Raw genomic sequence first — 16384 nt, 5'->3', positions numbered from 1 at the left:
TCAACTAACCTTAACCCGTCTCAACTTGCAATTCTGACACCCATTCCTCGATTTCGCATTCCAGCGGCGTTTCCTTACACCCTTTTCCGCTGACAAACCGCTGCGTTTGGGAACGAGAGCAGGCATAGCGTCGATTCGATTTGAGTTCCGTTCCGTTCTTGTTGGAGTGCCTACGAGGTGTGCGGCAAGCCTGCAAACAGTAAGGGCATTGGAGGTGGGTAGATGCAGTCTAACCCGCGCTCGTATAAAGAGTCCATGCCGCCGTTATATACCTAAATATGCGTGTAAGACTGTACGAGACGGAAGAAACGCGGGGTTTAGCTGCTTCATCGCCTGTGGCAGCAGGGCGTAAGCGATGAGGTCGTGCTGCATACTGCGTCAGCGGAAAGGGTCCACAGGATTCCGCGCTAAGGGGCGGGTCTAACCCGCGTTCGTATACAGCAGTCGCGAGGCGGTCTAATTGGTTGAATGGGTAGCAACGACGGAGGTGTGGTGCGAGCATGATCCAATCGCTAGGATAGGGCAAATGTATTAAGGTATGAAGCGCGTAATATGCGTAAACTCCGAGAAAAGGTAGACGGCCTTTGCGCGAGAAGGAGATAGGTGAGTAGAACGAGTTGGATGACATGGCATGGAGGGTGCACACCAATGTGGTCATGGACAGGTATAAGTACGGAAAACCTGGCAGGTAGGATAAGAGAAGAGGTACAGAAACCCGATTCCAAACCGTATCTTATAGCAAGTTCTCAACTATCAAGAAAGGAACAAACCCTCATATCCAAATATGTCCACCACCACCCTCCCACCAACAATGAAAGCCCTCCTCCAAGAAACAAAAAACGGGCCCCTCGTCCCACGGTCTATCCCAACACCCAACCCGGGCCCAGGCTCTGTCGTAGTAAAAGTCCTCGCAAACCTCCTCCAACACCAAACTCCGGGCATCCTCTCCGGCAAAGCAGGCTTCACCTACCCCACTCCCATGATCCCCGGCGGACGAGCCATAGGCCGAATTGCCGCTACAGGCCCCGACACAACATGTCTATCAGAAGGGCAGCTGGTCCTCCTCGAGCCGTTCATCCGCGCCCGCGACGACGCTGATACATGGATATTCTGGGGCGCAATGGAAGGCACGAGTGAGGGGAGTAAGAAGCTCTTTGCGGATAACTAGCGGTATGCTACGTTTGCGGACTATGTTAAGGCGCCCTTGGAGAACACCTGGGCGCTGGATGAAAAGAGGCTTTGTGGAGAATTGGGGTATACGATACCGGAGTTGGTGCAGCTCAGTGTTGATGTTGTGGCGTACAGTGGGCTGAAGGGGATTGGGCTGAGGCCCGGGGAGAGACTGGTTGTTACGCCTGCTACGGGGCTTTTCTCAGGTGCTGCTGTGGGCGTGGCGGTTGCGATGGGAGCGACTGTTTTGGTGACGGGAAGGAATAAGCGCGCGCTTCAGCGGCTGGTGGATGCGCATCCGAAGCTTGTTTCAAGTGTTCTGAGAACGAACGACGTCGAGGTCGATGTTAAGAATCTGCAGAAGCATGGCACCGTGGATGCGTTTCTCGAGTTCACGCCCATGGGAGCGGAGGGGAGTACACATGTTCGTGCTGCTTTTGGCGCGCTCAAGCAGTACGGACGAGCGTGTATCATGGGCTTTGGTGGTGGCGCGATGAAGGATGTGGAGATTCCGATGATGGATATCGTGTTTAAGAGTATCACGGTTCATGGTCATGCCATGTACTGGGGTCAAGATGTGAAGGAAATGATCAAGATGGCCGAAGCGGGAGTGTTGAAACTTGGAAAAGAGAGAGGTTTTGATTCGGTGACGGAGTTCAAGATGGAGGACTTTGAGAGAGGCTTCGACTGGGTTGGCGAAAACCACGAGCTCGGCCAGATGGCGGTTCTAGTCCCGTGATGCAGCCGAAAGTGGAAGGTGCGAAGGACCTTGAGGGAGTTACCTTCAAAAATCAGTGTTAGCATGTCACTGCGTCATATGCAATTGCTGGAACCAGAAGTCCTTGATTCCTAGTCGGATGAGTACCGACTGCCCGCTGTAGAGGAAGCCGGGGCCTGTTGCAGTCTGTTATAGCCCTATGCATCACCAGCTATCCTAAGTAAAGTCCCACTCCAAGAAAATGCAGCAATCTGTCATGGTTCGTGAACGTTTCATGACCTCTTAACGCCGTGTGCCGACTTGAATATACCCTTCAACGATCGTTTTACAGTACGCCAGTCGCAGCTACGGCAGGCGGGTGTAGTCGTCGGGGAAGGAGCGCCGGTCTTTTCCGCTAAAATCGAATCGGTCGTCGAGGTGCGCGTGTCGCCGCCGCGGCTCGAAGAGCTTCTAGAGATTACGCTATCGGTCTTGAGGCCCTCAGGAGTTTTGTCTTTACTTCGCTCGCGCGATGTCACCTGTTCCTGAGTCCTCGCGCACCCCTAATCAATACCGTGTTGTTTTTTGAGCTTTTCTAAGTTCTCTTGGCGCTCGGCGAGATCATTCGCGGCCTTGAGCATCTTATCTGGCTGGTGATATAATACTGCTGCTGTTAGTGCTTGCTGTGTCGGAGAAGCGCCTGCCACGTACCGACGAGATACCGGTTCTGGAAGTTGAAGCCGTTGAGCTTGTCGCAGGCCGACTTTGCGTCCATTACGTCTTCATAGACGACGAAGGCTGTGCCCTTGGTGTTGTTGGCGATGCCCTGGCGAATTTGGCTGTGTCAACGTCAGTAACCTGGAGTGACGGTGAAGGCCAAGATGCGCCAGCGCATGAGGGAGACGACGTACCGCACTGGGCCGAACTTGCCAAAGAGGTCGAAGAGTTCCTCTGGGGTGACGTTGAAGCTGGCGGAGGATTAGCGCGTGGCAGATAAGATACCGCGGGCATCTACTAACCTCAGGTTCTTTACGAAGAGAGCTCTGTAGACATGACATGTTAGCGCAGATGTCGTGTGAGTTGGTCGCATCGGCCTTGCGACTGGCACGCGATGCGGCATGGCGGACGTACCGGTTGACTTCCGGGGCCAATTTTCCTCCTCGACTCATACTTTGGCGACTGTGATGAACGGTAAAGGACGGGCTGCGAGGTTTGTAATGGGGGGCGGGCGGTGGGGAGGTTGTAGTGAGAAGTGAAGTTGGTGAACATGCGGGATCAATCGTGGATGGCGTGCACGTCCGAGCGCCGAGCTGCATCACGTGGCGGACGCATACCAAGAACAGCGACTCATGCAGCACCGAGATGACGATGCACATGCGCCGCAAACGAGAGGCTGTGAAAGCGGAGGTTTAGCATGTAGTGATTATGGACATGCACTGAGATATGAATGTCTCACAGCAAGGTGATATGGTGATGGGTGCACTCCTTGCCGTAGGATCGAGCGCTCGAATCGGAGACGCGGACTTGCAGCGAATGAAGCGGCTTGTCTCCTCCCCAGAGCTCCTGCAACGGCCACCCATCTGCACACCACAGACACATGCGCTTCGAGCTCTCTGTGAAGCCGCCGCATCCTCGCCTACCTATCGCGCCCTGAGTGTGTCGTCGGCGCTGGCGTGGCCGAGTCGTGGTTGGATTGTGCTGGTCGTGGTCGCAACATTCCCAATACAATCCCCGCCGACTTCTCCACCACCATCATTCTGCTCCCAAACCTCCCCCTACGCTCGTTCATCCGCGACCGCGCCCACAGTCGCCTCGCCGCAGGACATGCCCATGCCCGGCTCTTACTCCGCCCGTCTCTCCGCTGATAGTGCCGCTGCTCCATAGCCGCGCATCTGTCTGAGACGCCAGACCGGCGAGTACCTCGCACCTCCGAAGCCCCAGTCCATCCACCTCCGCACCCATGACCACCATGAGGCGCCTCTCGTCCTTCAAGGAGCAGTACAGGCGAGCTTCGGCGCGCGCCCCTACACCTCCGCCGCCCGCCTACGAGCCGCTGTCGCCCATCCTGCCGCCTACGGAGCCCTCGACGGCGCACCCCGCCGGCAATGCGAATATCCCAACCGCGTCGCTATCAGGCACAAGGCACATCAATGATGCTCCGCACAATCCTTTCACTCTCAGAGAGGGCGCGCGCGCGTCCGTGGAGCACTCGTCGCCGGCGGTGACGTACGGGCACTCGTCGCGCTCCGCACCTCCGCCGCCGCAGTATTCTCTGGCGCAGGCATCGCCCATTGAGGCCCTCGCAGATGTCGCTGTCACCAGGCAGCACACAAACCTGCCCTACGCTGACTTTTCGCGCCATGCTTCACACCCAGCGACGTCGCCCGCGACCCTCCCTTACCCGATCGGCGAGCGCGCCCCCGTACACGCCTCCCCTAGGGAGCCCATATATCCTTACGACGAGAGACCCGCGAAGAGAGCGCGCTCCGAGGTGTACGGCTCTCCGCAGTATGGGCAGTCTCAGTCGAGACCGGCTACGAGCCACATCCCGGGCTGGTCCTATAGCGTCGAGCACACGGCCAACGGCGGCAATGGCATGCATCACATCAGCGCCGTGCCTGATGACCGACGTGCTGAAGCTGAGCTGCTGCTCGATTTCTTCACGGCAGCTACAACGCAGCTTGCGCAGTCTCCGCCCTCGACAGCAAAGCGGTTGGTCTTTTCACAGTCAGCGCCGGCCGAGCAGCCTTCGCAACTTCTACAACATTCGCAACCAGTACAACAAATACAACACAAGCAAGCGCCCGAAAATCCTTTTCTAGCGCCTCCGCCGCCACCACCGTCATCCGACCACTACAGCCAACCTACGCAGGCACCCGTCGACCTGAAACACCCTTTAGACGCACCCTCAGACACAGCCCCGACCGCCTCGGCTGCGCAAACACATACACCGCCTGAAGAAGCTCCTACTATCGTTACACAGCCTGAGATGCAAGATGCCGTTCCGTCAGAAGAGCCAAAGGCGAAAAAAGGACAGGGCTTGCCAAAAGGGAAGGCGCGCGCATCTCGTAGCACCCCTTCGGCCAGCAGCAAACGGAAGAAGTCAACTCCCAAGCCCAAAAGTGCGCCATCCACAAGAACTTCTGGAGCCCCGGACCAGCTTCAGTCGCCGCTGAGTCTGCCCGCCGACCAGTCTGCTGCGGTCCCAACGGACAGCTCCATTCCTACGGTACCGCTAGCTGGACCAGCCCAAACCTCGCCCTCGCAAGCACGTCGTCATTCCTTCTCAATATCCGCTCCACCAATACCAGACGACCAGCCGCTCTCGACGTACTCACGAGCCAAATCACTACCTCTTGGAAACCAAGCAGTCGCCCCTGCTCCTGATGCTACTGTCGCGCAGCCTGCGCCCGCTCCAGCCGAACCAGAACTTATCTGCGCCCATTGCAAATCGTCCGAATCACTTACCAAAATCGGCGACGGCGAACAATGGATCGGCTGCGATGGCTGCAAAGAGTGGTATCACTACCCTTGCGCTGGTTTCAACAGCGAACGGGAGGTACGGGAGGTAAACAAATTCTACTGCGAACCGTGTAGACCCAAGTTTGGTGAAACAACGAGTAGGTCTACCGACGCACATTGGGCTTATAGTTCTAACATGGTCCAGAGGTTCGTAAATCCGTCAGAGCCCACACAACTGTTGACTACGCTGGTCTAAACGAGGGTGTTCTCAAGACCTCAGACGACAACCCGGAGCACCACTATATTTCAGCTTTCAAGAATGGCGATATCGAATTCACCCCCGAGACCTTTGCTCGTGTCCCGGCTCGGCTCATCACCGGCGACTTCCTCGAGAAGATGAACGGGTTCAAGGAGCCGATTGTGATTCCTGGCGACATGAACCCTTCGGCGGTGTCAGCGGAGGAAGACGTTGTCATGGGCAACACTGAGGGGCAAGGAGACGGGTCAGGATCACACTTCGGATATGAGACGGTCGCCGACGACGGTCAAGACAGTTTGGATATGGTCATACCTAAAGGCCTGACTGTTCGCCGCGTGGCGGAACTCTTCGGCCCAAACGAACCCGTACCCGTCATCGACGTCAAAGCACAGGAAGGCGAAGGCAAGAAGTGGACTATGGGGAAGTGGGCCGACTACTACGAGCAACAAGGAGAAAAGCCAGTACGGAATGTCATCAGTCTGGAGGTATCTCGCAGCCGGCTCGGAAAGCTTATACGGCGTCCCAAGGCTGTTCGAGACATGGACCTCCAAGACTCCGTGTGGCGGGAGGATGATAAGTCTGCGCCGCCCCCAGTACAGTTCTACTGCCTTATGTCTGTCGCAGACTGCTTCACCGACTTCCACATCGACTTTGGCGGTTCATCCGTCTACTACCACATCGTCAAGGGAAAGAAGGTCTTCTTCTTCATCCCACCAACAAAGCAAAACCTAAAGAAATACGAAGACTGGTGTCTTTCTCCAAATCAAGGACACGACTGGCTTGGCAAACAGGTCAAGGAATGTTACCGAGTAGATCTGTACCCTGGAGATACCATGTTGATCCCTTCTGGCTGGATACACGCAGTCTGGACTCCCGAAGACAGCCTCGTCATCGGCGGCAACTTCCTCACCCGCATCCATTACGGCATGCAGATTAAAATTCTGGAAATCGAGAAGAACACCAAGGTGGCTTTGCAATTCCGGTATCCGTTCTTCCAGAAGATCATGTGGTTAACAGCCATCAAATATCTGGAAGAAGATCCAATTCCTGGTCCAGTTCAAGAGCTTCTGCAAAGTGGCGAGCAGTTCACACGAGACACACCCATCTACTGCGAGCCAGACAGGTTCGGTCACAACTCGCACCTCGGCGCACAGAACTACAACAAACGATACTACTCCAAGCACGAACTTGAAGGGCTGAGCGATCTTCTGAACTACATTTGGAGAACTGTCTTAATCACTGAGGGCAAAATCGATGTGCCTCAAAAGACCCGAAGTGCTGTCAACAAGTCGATCCCTAAGGGCCATGGCGAGCCGCTTGTCCTAGCCCGACGCTTTGCAATGTGGATTGCATGGAAACGCGGGAATGAGACCATACCATCTTGGGCCTTCTCTGATGCTGTTCTTCCCGAAGTGATGGAGACGACAGAGAAGAAGCTCAGTGCTGCTCAGGTTAAGAGACTGGAGCGTGAGACGCTCCATGAAGCCTTACGAGCAACGGCAGAGAGGTCTTCGGCCCGCATCAAAGCGTCTGATGTGGTTCCCGAGCCTTCGCCGCCTGTCGAAGTGGAGAACTACAACTATGAGATGGTGCCTGTAACGTCCGGACCATTGACTGGTTTCCTACGACCGTCGGCAAACAACCCGCACATCACCACACCCAAAACATCTCAGCTTGGACCCAAACGTGTTGCATGCGATGCATGTAGGAAGCGCCGTATCCGATGCAAACACAAAGACGAGCTTATTGATACATCGAAGCCGGGCATGCACACCATCGATCTCTCCGGCTCATACGGCATATCTGTCAAACGCCGGCTTAGCGACCACTCTGTTGCAGATAGCTTGTCAAACGCCGCCAATGGGCCAGTGAATGGCGGCCCAATCATGGCTGATGTGAACGGCGACCCTTATGCACTCAAGTCTGGCAGAGTCAAGGCTTGTGCGGACTGTAGGAAGAGCAAGCGTCGATGCATACACGATGAATATGGCAATGTTGATCCTGTCAAGGCCAACGAGATCCCCATTCCGCGGGGTTCAGCATCAAAGAAACGAAGAGTCAGCGATGAGGACTCGGGATCAACAGCGAAGCGGATGAGACATGAATCTTCATATGACGACGAATATCTGCATGGAGACATGCACGCGCGACATTCTCTTCCGAACCAGTTCAGTGGCGGTTCGTCCTTCTTGCAAGAGATGGCCTACTCCGCCCAGCAAGCGCTAGATCAAAGTCCTGAGAATGATGATCTAGTGCCAGTTGATCCTGCCCTCCAAGCATACACGAACGGCGACTACAATCACGACGTGGCGAACTCGTACCACCCAAACGGCGATACGGTCATGTCGTCGGTTGAGTACCAGCCAACCGATCCGATGCTAATGGATGGAATGGAACCAACTGGTCGTAACGGCGAAGTCCATGGTCCTAGCATAGAGCCGCTCACGCCTGGTCCGCCACCACACAACGATACTACGCAAACGCACACGAACGGCTTCACATCAAAGCCCGGATCAGAACACCACGCTGTTCGCAACCCGTCATCGCCCGTCTCGCCCAGACACGTCTCCGCTGCATCACCCACAGCGACCAACAACAACAGTCACACTTACAACCCATACATTACCTCACCAGCCACGAACAACTACAACAACTTCACCACAAACTCCGACTTCCCTCCCCCACCCGTCACGCCCACACTCAACAACACATACAAAGCCCGTACCCAGAACTCCTCTGGTCGCAAAGCCAGTCAAACGCCCTCCCGCGCTGGCCGCAATAGCAAAACACCCAAGTCCACACCTAGCAAGCGGCAAGAAAACGGCAATGGCAACGGCATCAAACTGGAGCACGGCATGAGTATGGGAACAGGCATGGGAATCGGCGTCGGCATGAATGGAGGCATGAACGTCCCCATGGGCAGCATGATCAACATGATCGACCCCAACCTCGACCAAGCAAGTTTCGATCTGATCAAGCAGCTGCAACAAGAGGATCTGGGACTACGGAGGCGGAGTCGTTGAGCACATTACACCACACCACACCCTTACTTGGCTCTACTTCACTATCACTGGAGACGTTCTCCTCTTTCTTTGAGTTTCCCACATCGTTTTCTATCTTGTCTTGTCTTGTCTTGCATCAATTCGGTCAACGGCGTTCGAACATGTCCAAACGTATGGGGACAACGGGACTTGCGCGGCGTTTACTACTTCCTTGTTAGGAGGCTTTTGTTTATACCCAACTACTCGGCACTGGGATAGTGTACATCGCACTTTTTCTTTTCTCTTTCATACTCATGTGGTGAAGGGGATAGTAGGCGTTCGTTAGCCAGCATGGACTGCGGCTTTTTCCTTGTTCGGTTGTTCGCTCTTGGGGGTCGCATGCATAGTATCATAGATAATGGTGACTAGTCGCGTATGATTTGGTAATGCAAATGCAAACATCACAATGCGTAATTCGCTTCATGAGGAAAATATTGTGATGTGCCGTTATTTCATTGGACATGTCTAAGTCGTGATTCGAGTGAGACTGCCACATTGCAGCTATCATGGTCTGCCGTCTATCTCTCATCCCCTCAGCGGGCCTTGGGCTTCTTCCCCTAACCCATAGCCACCACACTACTCCAACGCACTAGTAACGTTCGAGAACTCGCCCTTCTTAAGCTTCGTCTCCCAGAAAATCGGATTCGTGTCGTTGAAGCCGTGCTTGACCCAGCCGTCCTCCTTGACATGGTACAAGTTGATGAAACCACCAGAGTACGCGTCGCGATGGGTGGCAGCGAGGATACTCCTCCTGCCCAGTTCGAGCGCCTCGTCGTCTTCTAATTCGTACTTGTACTGTGCGTCGAGCACACCGTAGGCGAAGGTCTGACCGGAACCGACACAGAAGAGGTTGCCGGCGAGGCGCGTGCCGTCGCTGTCGATGTAGTAGAGCGCGGGGCCTTCTTGCGGGGTTACGCCTGCGCACATTGTTCCCTAGGGAAGGGGTTAGATGAGGGAGAGAAAGGAGGGGAGGTGGGAGAGACGTACCATACTCAGACCCATGCCCTTGTATGAGTAGACGAGGTTGGCGAGGATCTTGGAGGCTGCGGCGACGGAGATACGGCGCTTGTGGCGGAGCTCGTGGAGGCGACATTGCATTCCGAGGTATGCGAGCCAGTATTGGCAGTCCTATTGCATGTCAATACTCCACTTGCCTTCAAACTCCATCGTGTGGTTGTCCTGTACGTACAGCAGCGCCACCAGCCATGGTTCCCAACAAGCAGTTGTTGATCTCAATGACCTTCTTGACCGTCTGACTGGCTATCCAGTTTCCAGCCGTCGCACGCGAATCGGTGGCTACGATGATGCCGCCCTTGAAGCGGAAGGCGAGGGTTGTGGTTCCGTGGGCGATCTTGATGGGGCAGTTTGGGTTGGAGTAGTCGTCCGTCATTGCGCGGAGCCATGATGCTGACTATGAGATCGTCAGTACATTCCACTCCTCATATGCTATAGTAGAAGGATAGCGCACCTGAGCTACTGGCGGTAGGGCAAACTTGAGAGACAGCTCCGGGGTGCCGCTGTAGAGCTGCAACTGCTCCTCCTCGGACGGGCCTTCCTCTGTATACGCCGGTCGGCTGTACTGCGATACTAATGAATCCATAGTTGCGGCGGTATGTATTGGCGGGATTCAGAGGGTATCGGAAACGTGATCGAGTGGTTGGGGTGGGGTTGTTTGATTGTTTGACGTGGTGATGTGAGCTCGAAGCTCCGGCGTTGTCGGTAATGCCAAGACATAGCCGCGTCTAGCTGTTGCCTTCACCAGTCCGGTGGATCAGCGCCGATGACCTACACTACAACCTGCGCACTTTCGAGTTGTCTATGCGCGTAGACTCTGCTATGGGTGACGATGTCTATCGCTTGCTTTGTTCCTTGTCATGGCTACGTCTTCCTCTCTAGTGCCAACCTCCCAGTGATCGCCACTCATACGAGCAGCGATGCTCAGTACCGCGCGCCTGACGTGCGTCATCGCCATTTATCGTAATAGCATCTACTCAAGTTAACCAAAAAGGAGGAATGCGATCATGCTCACAGGCATGCGCATGCGCAAAGAGTGTAGAGATATTTGCAGTCATGCCGTTACACACAGCGACGGATCAGCGTGGCGCAGACGCATCGCAAGAGAAGGAAATGCCATCGGAAGGACTATTGCACGACCTCAACACATCCCTACATACGTCATCAGGCCCTACAAGCTCCCGCATCGCGCAAGTCAGGAACGGGCGTTGAGGCTCAAGTGTCACATGCCGCTCGTTGAGACTTGAGGTCAGGCAAGACATGGCGCCGACCCACGCGCGCATCTCGCACCCATGTCAGCCTCAGTCACTCGCCCAGCGGACTTGAACACATGTTTGCATTGCCTATATGCAGGCACCAGCAACAATCATGCAGGCACCGTTTTCACTCACTCTGTCTCATTTGTCCTCCCACGTATAAGCATACGTGCGGCCCGCGTGCAGGTCCGGCGCAGCGTGCGTGATGGCAGCAAATGATCGTCGAGGGCAACGATATATACATAGGTGGACGCCATCAGCAGAAAGAGTGCGAAAGGATTTGATCATATGTACATTGTGTGTCAGCCATAGGATAAAGTACCGCCTGCACCCCATTGTCTGTTCTTCTTTCAAGTCTTCTGAATGCCCCGTTACGACACTACACCTTATTCGTACTATCAACCTTCGCGACCACCTTCAACTTACACCCCATATTTTTCACACACTGCTTACCACCGTATTGCCCCACCCACCCGACTCTACCCCTTGCCCGCGCGCATCGATTCCGGCGTTGATCTCTCCTCGCCGCGCACCAGAAATGTGCTGGTTTACCCTCACACCAGCCAAAGGCAAAAGGCAACAGCGCCCTTCTACCGACTCTTCATGTGCGGAGGAACTCGTTCGCGTTCGCCGTAGTCCCGCGTCGCCCCGGTTCAGCGACGTCCGCGTCAGAGTACCAAGTATGAGCCTCGAGGTGGAGGAAGGAGGTGGTCACGATCACGTGCACTTCGACGCGCACCTGAATCATCACCACAGGCATCCGCATCTACATCCCCTACTCATGCATCCGATACACGGTCACAGCCACCACCACCACGGACTCGGCATAGTCGACATCAAAGAAGGCCACCTCCGCGGCTCTGGCAGAAAACGCACAATCTCATCCCCTTGCCCTCCACCACCAACCCGCGAACCATCCCGTTGTCCACCACCGTCCCGTCCCCGCGAACCTACCTATCACACTCAAATCGTCGAGCCTAGGGTATCAACAACAACAGTCCGGGAAAACACCCGCACAGCCCTCCGCAACGTCCAACAAGAGCGGACCCGGGGTACTTTACGCAGAGTAGCCGGCTACGAGGCCTTGAGCAAGAGCATGCCGTGGGATTGGGATTGCGTGAGTAGTACTGTGGGAAGTAGTGCGAGTGGGGGTGGGAGGTGGATGAGGAGGAGGAAACCAACTGGGTTGAAGTATCCGCCGTTTGGGAGTATGGATCGTTGGCTCTGACGCCTTTTCTTATGTTTGGGATTTGATCGGTGTTGGGGCTTGAGCGGGTAGTTATTAATGATCATGATATATTTTGATGCTTAACGAATTCCTTTACCTTGGTTTCAGTTCCTGAGACAATTGAGATAATGCATCTACAGCTGCACACCGTGTATGCAAGGATTTTGGGCAGTACCTTGCATTGCGTGCATGTACTGGGTTTCTTGTTTGTGCCGAGCTTTCATCTCTGCATGAGTATATTCATCACAACAACTTTTCGATGCTTGACGAGGTTGAGAATGTGTGTCACATTCCTCACATCGTTCTACGGAATTAGCATACTCACATAGAAAATACATACAGTGTATGCCTTAGAATTGGGATACATATTAAGGATACTGCTACCTCATGCAAACAAGAGAATAAATAGGCGCCCTGAATTCTGTACTAACACGAACATAAGATTTTTCCATCTACCAGGGCAAGGCAGGCTTATAAGCTCTTTACATGCTTATCCTTCTCACTCAATGCAATGCTGAAACTCGTGTATCAAGTGAAACGAGAATCCGCGTATATCCCATGGTACACTCGATGACCCATCGCAACGAGCGACTCACAACTTCCGAATTCCATATGCACCCATACAATCAGGTCCTCTCGAAAAGAGAAGTATCGTCAACACAAGAGCTTTCCGCGTATGGCCCTTCCATATAACACCGTTACCGGTAGCCTTGTACGGGTCTCCATCTCAGACAGTCCGAAAACCCTAGCGCTAGCCTGTAAATGGAATTACGGAAGGGGAACGAGATGCTTGCATGCTGCCCAGTAGCGCTTTGGCGCGAAAGGGGAATGACATCACTCACGCGCCTTCGCTTCTACCTTCGTCTTGATTGGCCAGCCTGACACCGTGAGTACCTAGGTAGGGTGTTATCGCGCCACACTTTCATGGCTTTGCACACCCACAGCCTGCTGTTCTATCCAAAGCCACCGATGTCAAAGCTGTAGAACTCAGCTCACTTTTGGTCATCGAAACAGGGCGACACTCGATCACCGGCCCCCAACAACGGCTTGCCCGTGACCATCCGCTTATGATTTGTATGCCAGCGGTTTTCATCCGGAGACAAACCTTTCAGTATCGCGAGGAGCAAGTAGCCTCCGCTTACTGTAGTTGATGCGCGGGTTTGCATACCTAGGTATCTCGGTACCGCTGTTCCGCACGTCGTAATCTAGGCTTGTCAGCCGTGAGGCTCAGCCGTGAGGGTCAGCTGTGCGGCCAAACGCCGATGGATCTACAGCTTCCCGCTTAATTTTACGCTTTGAGGATTGTAGAGGGCGTTTGCGGCGTCCCAAGGCTGGACGCTATTCTGAAAGTCACAACATTCCGTATAACTCCCTCAGAGCTACACAGCAACCAGTTCCGGGATTGGTTTCATGATACCTGGATAAGTCTCCGAAGACCTCTGTAGCTTAAACCTCATAATATTGCCTGGAACAGAACAGATTCCGTAGAAGTTCAGTAAGCTGCCCCGGCGTAACGCGGTAACAGAAGGCTGAAAGTGTAGCAGGTCATATGTGCGGCATGCTTAGTATTAATCCTTGTTACAGCAGAGGCTGTATGGTTTCTGCGAGCGTCAGACTGGCTTGACGTATTCGCTCTATAAAGTGGTAGCCTCGCACTTTACATCGGATCACTCACTTGCGCAGCTGGAAAAGGACCATTTCTTGATCATGGCACAATCAAATCCTGGAGATACTTCCGATGTCACTATGTATCATTCCGAGCTGACGGACTTCCTGCTCGGGAATAATAAGGACCCAGAATACCGTATTGCCAGACGAGGAGTTCCCAACCATCGCACCCAATTCCGTACCCAGGTGTTGAAGGTCATCAATGATCCCAGCTTTCAACAAATTAAAAGAGCTCGAAAGGCTGCGAGAAGTTTCAGCTACGAACGACTCAATTTTAAGGACAGCGGTAGCCAAGTTCGCCTCCTACGCATACACCCACAGCGCATCGAAGAGCCCGTAGTTTGCGAGCTTTACGTCGTGGACTTGGAGTCGGTGAAGAACAAATTCGAAGCCCTATCCTACGTTTGGGGTGACGGCGAACTTGATCAAATCATATCAATTCACTGCGTTGAGATTGACGAACAGAACCACCTTCAATGTGGACCAGCTCAAGATTTCGCTGTCCGAACGAATTTACATCAAGCCTTGAAGAACGTACGTCATACCACGAAGTATATCAATCTTTGGGTGGATGCCATATGCATAGATCAAAGGGAAAATTCGCGTGCTACCGCGGAGAAGGATATGCAATTGTCCATGATGAGCAAGATCTACAACTCCGCCAAAAGTGTGTGTATATGGCTTGGAGATCGCGACGAGCAAACAAGCAAAGCTCTCAGCTTCATTCAAGAGATCAGCAATTTCGAGCAGCTCGAAGCATGCCTTCGTAGCGGTGATGATGTCACAATCGGCCAATGGAGAACGCTTATCAAAACCCTGCAAGAGACGCAGTGGTTCAGTCGACGTTGGATCATACAAGAGATCGCCTCAGCACGAAGTGCTTCGGTTCATTGCGGAGACCACGTGGTGCACTGGGATGATCTCGCGGTTGCCATTTCAAGTTTGGAAGAGAACCAAGCAATGTTGGAACGGAACTTCTCTTCAAAGGCGATATTCGCCCAGGTGTCACCTCTGAGCGCAACTCAGCTGGTCAGATCCTTGACACAAGTCTGCCGACAGTATGACGACGGAGAGATAGCGGAAAGGCTGCTCGATCTTGAGACTCTTGTCTGCACTTTCCAACAATTTCAAGCCAGGTTTCCCGAGGACGTCATCCATTCGGTACGAGCTCTCGCATCCGATCCGCCAGGGTCAAAAGAATCTGACCTTAGCATGGACAGCATGACGAGTACTCCAGATCTGTTCATCGCATTTGTGCATCGTTGCATTGAGCGATCAGGCTCCCGAGACATCATCTGTCGACATTGGGCCCCACCAGTGACTGACAACTTAGGCGAACGTATTCGGCTACCTTCATGGATATCAGAGCTCACGAATCGTCCATTTGGTTTGCCAGGCACGTCTCATGAGAGGCAAAATGGCGAAAACTTCGTCGCTATATCTCCTATTTATCCACACCGCGGGTGGAAGCAGTACAATGCATCAGGAGATTGGAAAGCTGAGCAGGACGAGCAGTTCAGCCAGAGAAATCGACGGACTAGAGAGTCAGTAGCATATACTCGAAGGTCAACTGGCCCCTTTGCTGTATTTACCCCTTCGAAGGACATCAACGGTACAGTGCCGGCCGATGACGACGATGCCCAGTCTTACCAAACTACCGGTTCCGAAGTTGGCTCGAATGCCAACACGGAGGATGAGTTCCCATCGCGCGATCTTATACAAGAGCCTCGCCCACTATTGCATAGGGGTATTAGCTTCAGGCCTGTGGAGGAAGCTACCACACCAAACAACGTTCCTTCAAGTAAAGGTCACAAGCGTTCTGCAACTGCCCCTTCACGAGGAGGAAGTAAAGGAGAAGTTTCCTGGAGTCCGATCTCATCTGCTTCAATCAAACCGATAGCCGTCAAAACCTACATACAAAAGTTCAAACAAGAGTTGCATCACACACAGCGTGTTGGATATCTGAACGTCCCAGGTTTCGTTTTGGGTACCGTTGAGAGCCGATCGGATAAGATGCGAGAGGGTGTTATACCGGGTGATTGGATAGCGAAGCTGAGGCAGGACGGTAACCACCGAAGAGCTACCGTTCCTGATCGTTTATGGCGAACACTTGTTGCCGACCGCACTGAGAATGGCAGCAATCTGCCGGAATGGTACAAAAAAGCGTGTCTTCACTGTCTTGAAGACTCGCGCTTCGTCAACAGCCAAGGAGATCTGAACACCAATAAATCACTTTCAGATAGCCTTCCCGATAGCATGACCTCAAAATACCTGGAGAGGGCCAAGAGCGTAGTCTGGAGGCGTCGCTTCATTCAATTGCAAGTGAAAACAGCTGATGGGAGCGAGACGGTATACGGACTGGGCCCCGAGAACTGCAAGAAAGGCGATATCACATGCATCATCAGTGGTTGCACGGTGCCTGTCATACTGAGGAAGATTGAAGAACCTTCAATGGATACTCCTGACGGATCTGCAGGTGCGTTTACTCTTATAGGCGAAGCTTACGTACATGGGAAGATGAACGGGGAAGCTGTGAAAGACCATGAGTTCATCAAAAAGCTTAAGAAGACGTTTGAGCTAAGATGAATT

The 16384-nt window shown here is 53.6% G+C and overlaps 5 protein-coding genes across 5 annotated transcripts; 3 read left to right on the top strand and 2 right to left on the bottom strand.

The window, feature by feature from the left end:
• Nucleotides 1–784: 784 nt before the first annotated feature.
• On the top strand, nucleotides 785–1909 carry J4E86_010102 (uncharacterized protein; the record flags this gene model as incomplete). The annotated part of the gene is made up of 2 exons (XM_051450602.1): nucleotides 785–1142; nucleotides 1248–1909. The coding sequence occupies 2 exons, from the start codon at nucleotides 785–787 to the stop codon at nucleotides 1907–1909; spliced, it is 1020 nt and encodes a 339-aa protein (XP_051298117.1).
• A 521-nt stretch (nucleotides 1910–2430) lies between these two features.
• J4E86_010101 (uncharacterized protein) lies at nucleotides 2431–3036 on the bottom strand (the record flags this gene model as incomplete). The annotated part of the gene is made up of 5 exons (XM_051450601.1): nucleotides 2431–2513; nucleotides 2579–2706; nucleotides 2779–2835; nucleotides 2887–2910; nucleotides 2999–3036. 5 exons carry the CDS (start codon nucleotides 3034–3036, stop codon nucleotides 2431–2433), a joined length of 330 nt encoding a protein of 109 aa, XP_051298116.1.
• Nucleotides 3037–3827: 791 nt separating this feature from the next.
• On the top strand, nucleotides 3828–8611 carry J4E86_010100 (uncharacterized protein; the record flags this gene model as incomplete). The annotated part of the gene is made up of 2 exons (XM_051450600.1): nucleotides 3828–5487; nucleotides 5535–8611. The coding sequence occupies 2 exons, from the start codon at nucleotides 3828–3830 to the stop codon at nucleotides 8609–8611; spliced, it is 4737 nt and encodes a 1578-aa protein (XP_051298115.1).
• A 594-nt stretch (nucleotides 8612–9205) lies between these two features.
• Nucleotides 9206–10229, bottom strand: PRE2 (Proteasome subunit beta type-5; the record flags this gene model as incomplete). Its single annotated transcript, XM_051450599.1, has 4 exons — nucleotides 9206–9562; nucleotides 9617–9757; nucleotides 9819–10040; nucleotides 10098–10229. The coding sequence occupies 4 exons, from the start codon at nucleotides 10227–10229 to the stop codon at nucleotides 9206–9208; spliced, it is 852 nt and encodes a 283-aa protein (XP_051298114.1).
• A 3644-nt stretch (nucleotides 10230–13873) lies between these two features.
• On the top strand, nucleotides 13874–16381 carry J4E86_010098 (uncharacterized protein; the record flags this gene model as incomplete). Its single annotated transcript, XM_051450598.1, has 1 exon — nucleotides 13874–16381. One exon carries the CDS (start codon nucleotides 13874–13876, stop codon nucleotides 16379–16381), a length of 2508 nt encoding a protein of 835 aa, XP_051298113.1.
• Between the last annotated feature and the right edge of the window lie 3 nt (nucleotides 16382–16384).

Source organism: Alternaria arbusti (assembly GCF_024043155.1).
Source record: "Alternaria arbusti strain BMP 1465 chromosome Unknown scaffold_20, whole genome shotgun sequence".
Taxonomy (NCBI): Eukaryota; Fungi; Ascomycota; class Dothideomycetes; order Pleosporales; family Pleosporaceae; genus Alternaria; species Alternaria arbusti.
This window is presented reverse-complemented; position numbering and strand designations above follow the sequence as displayed.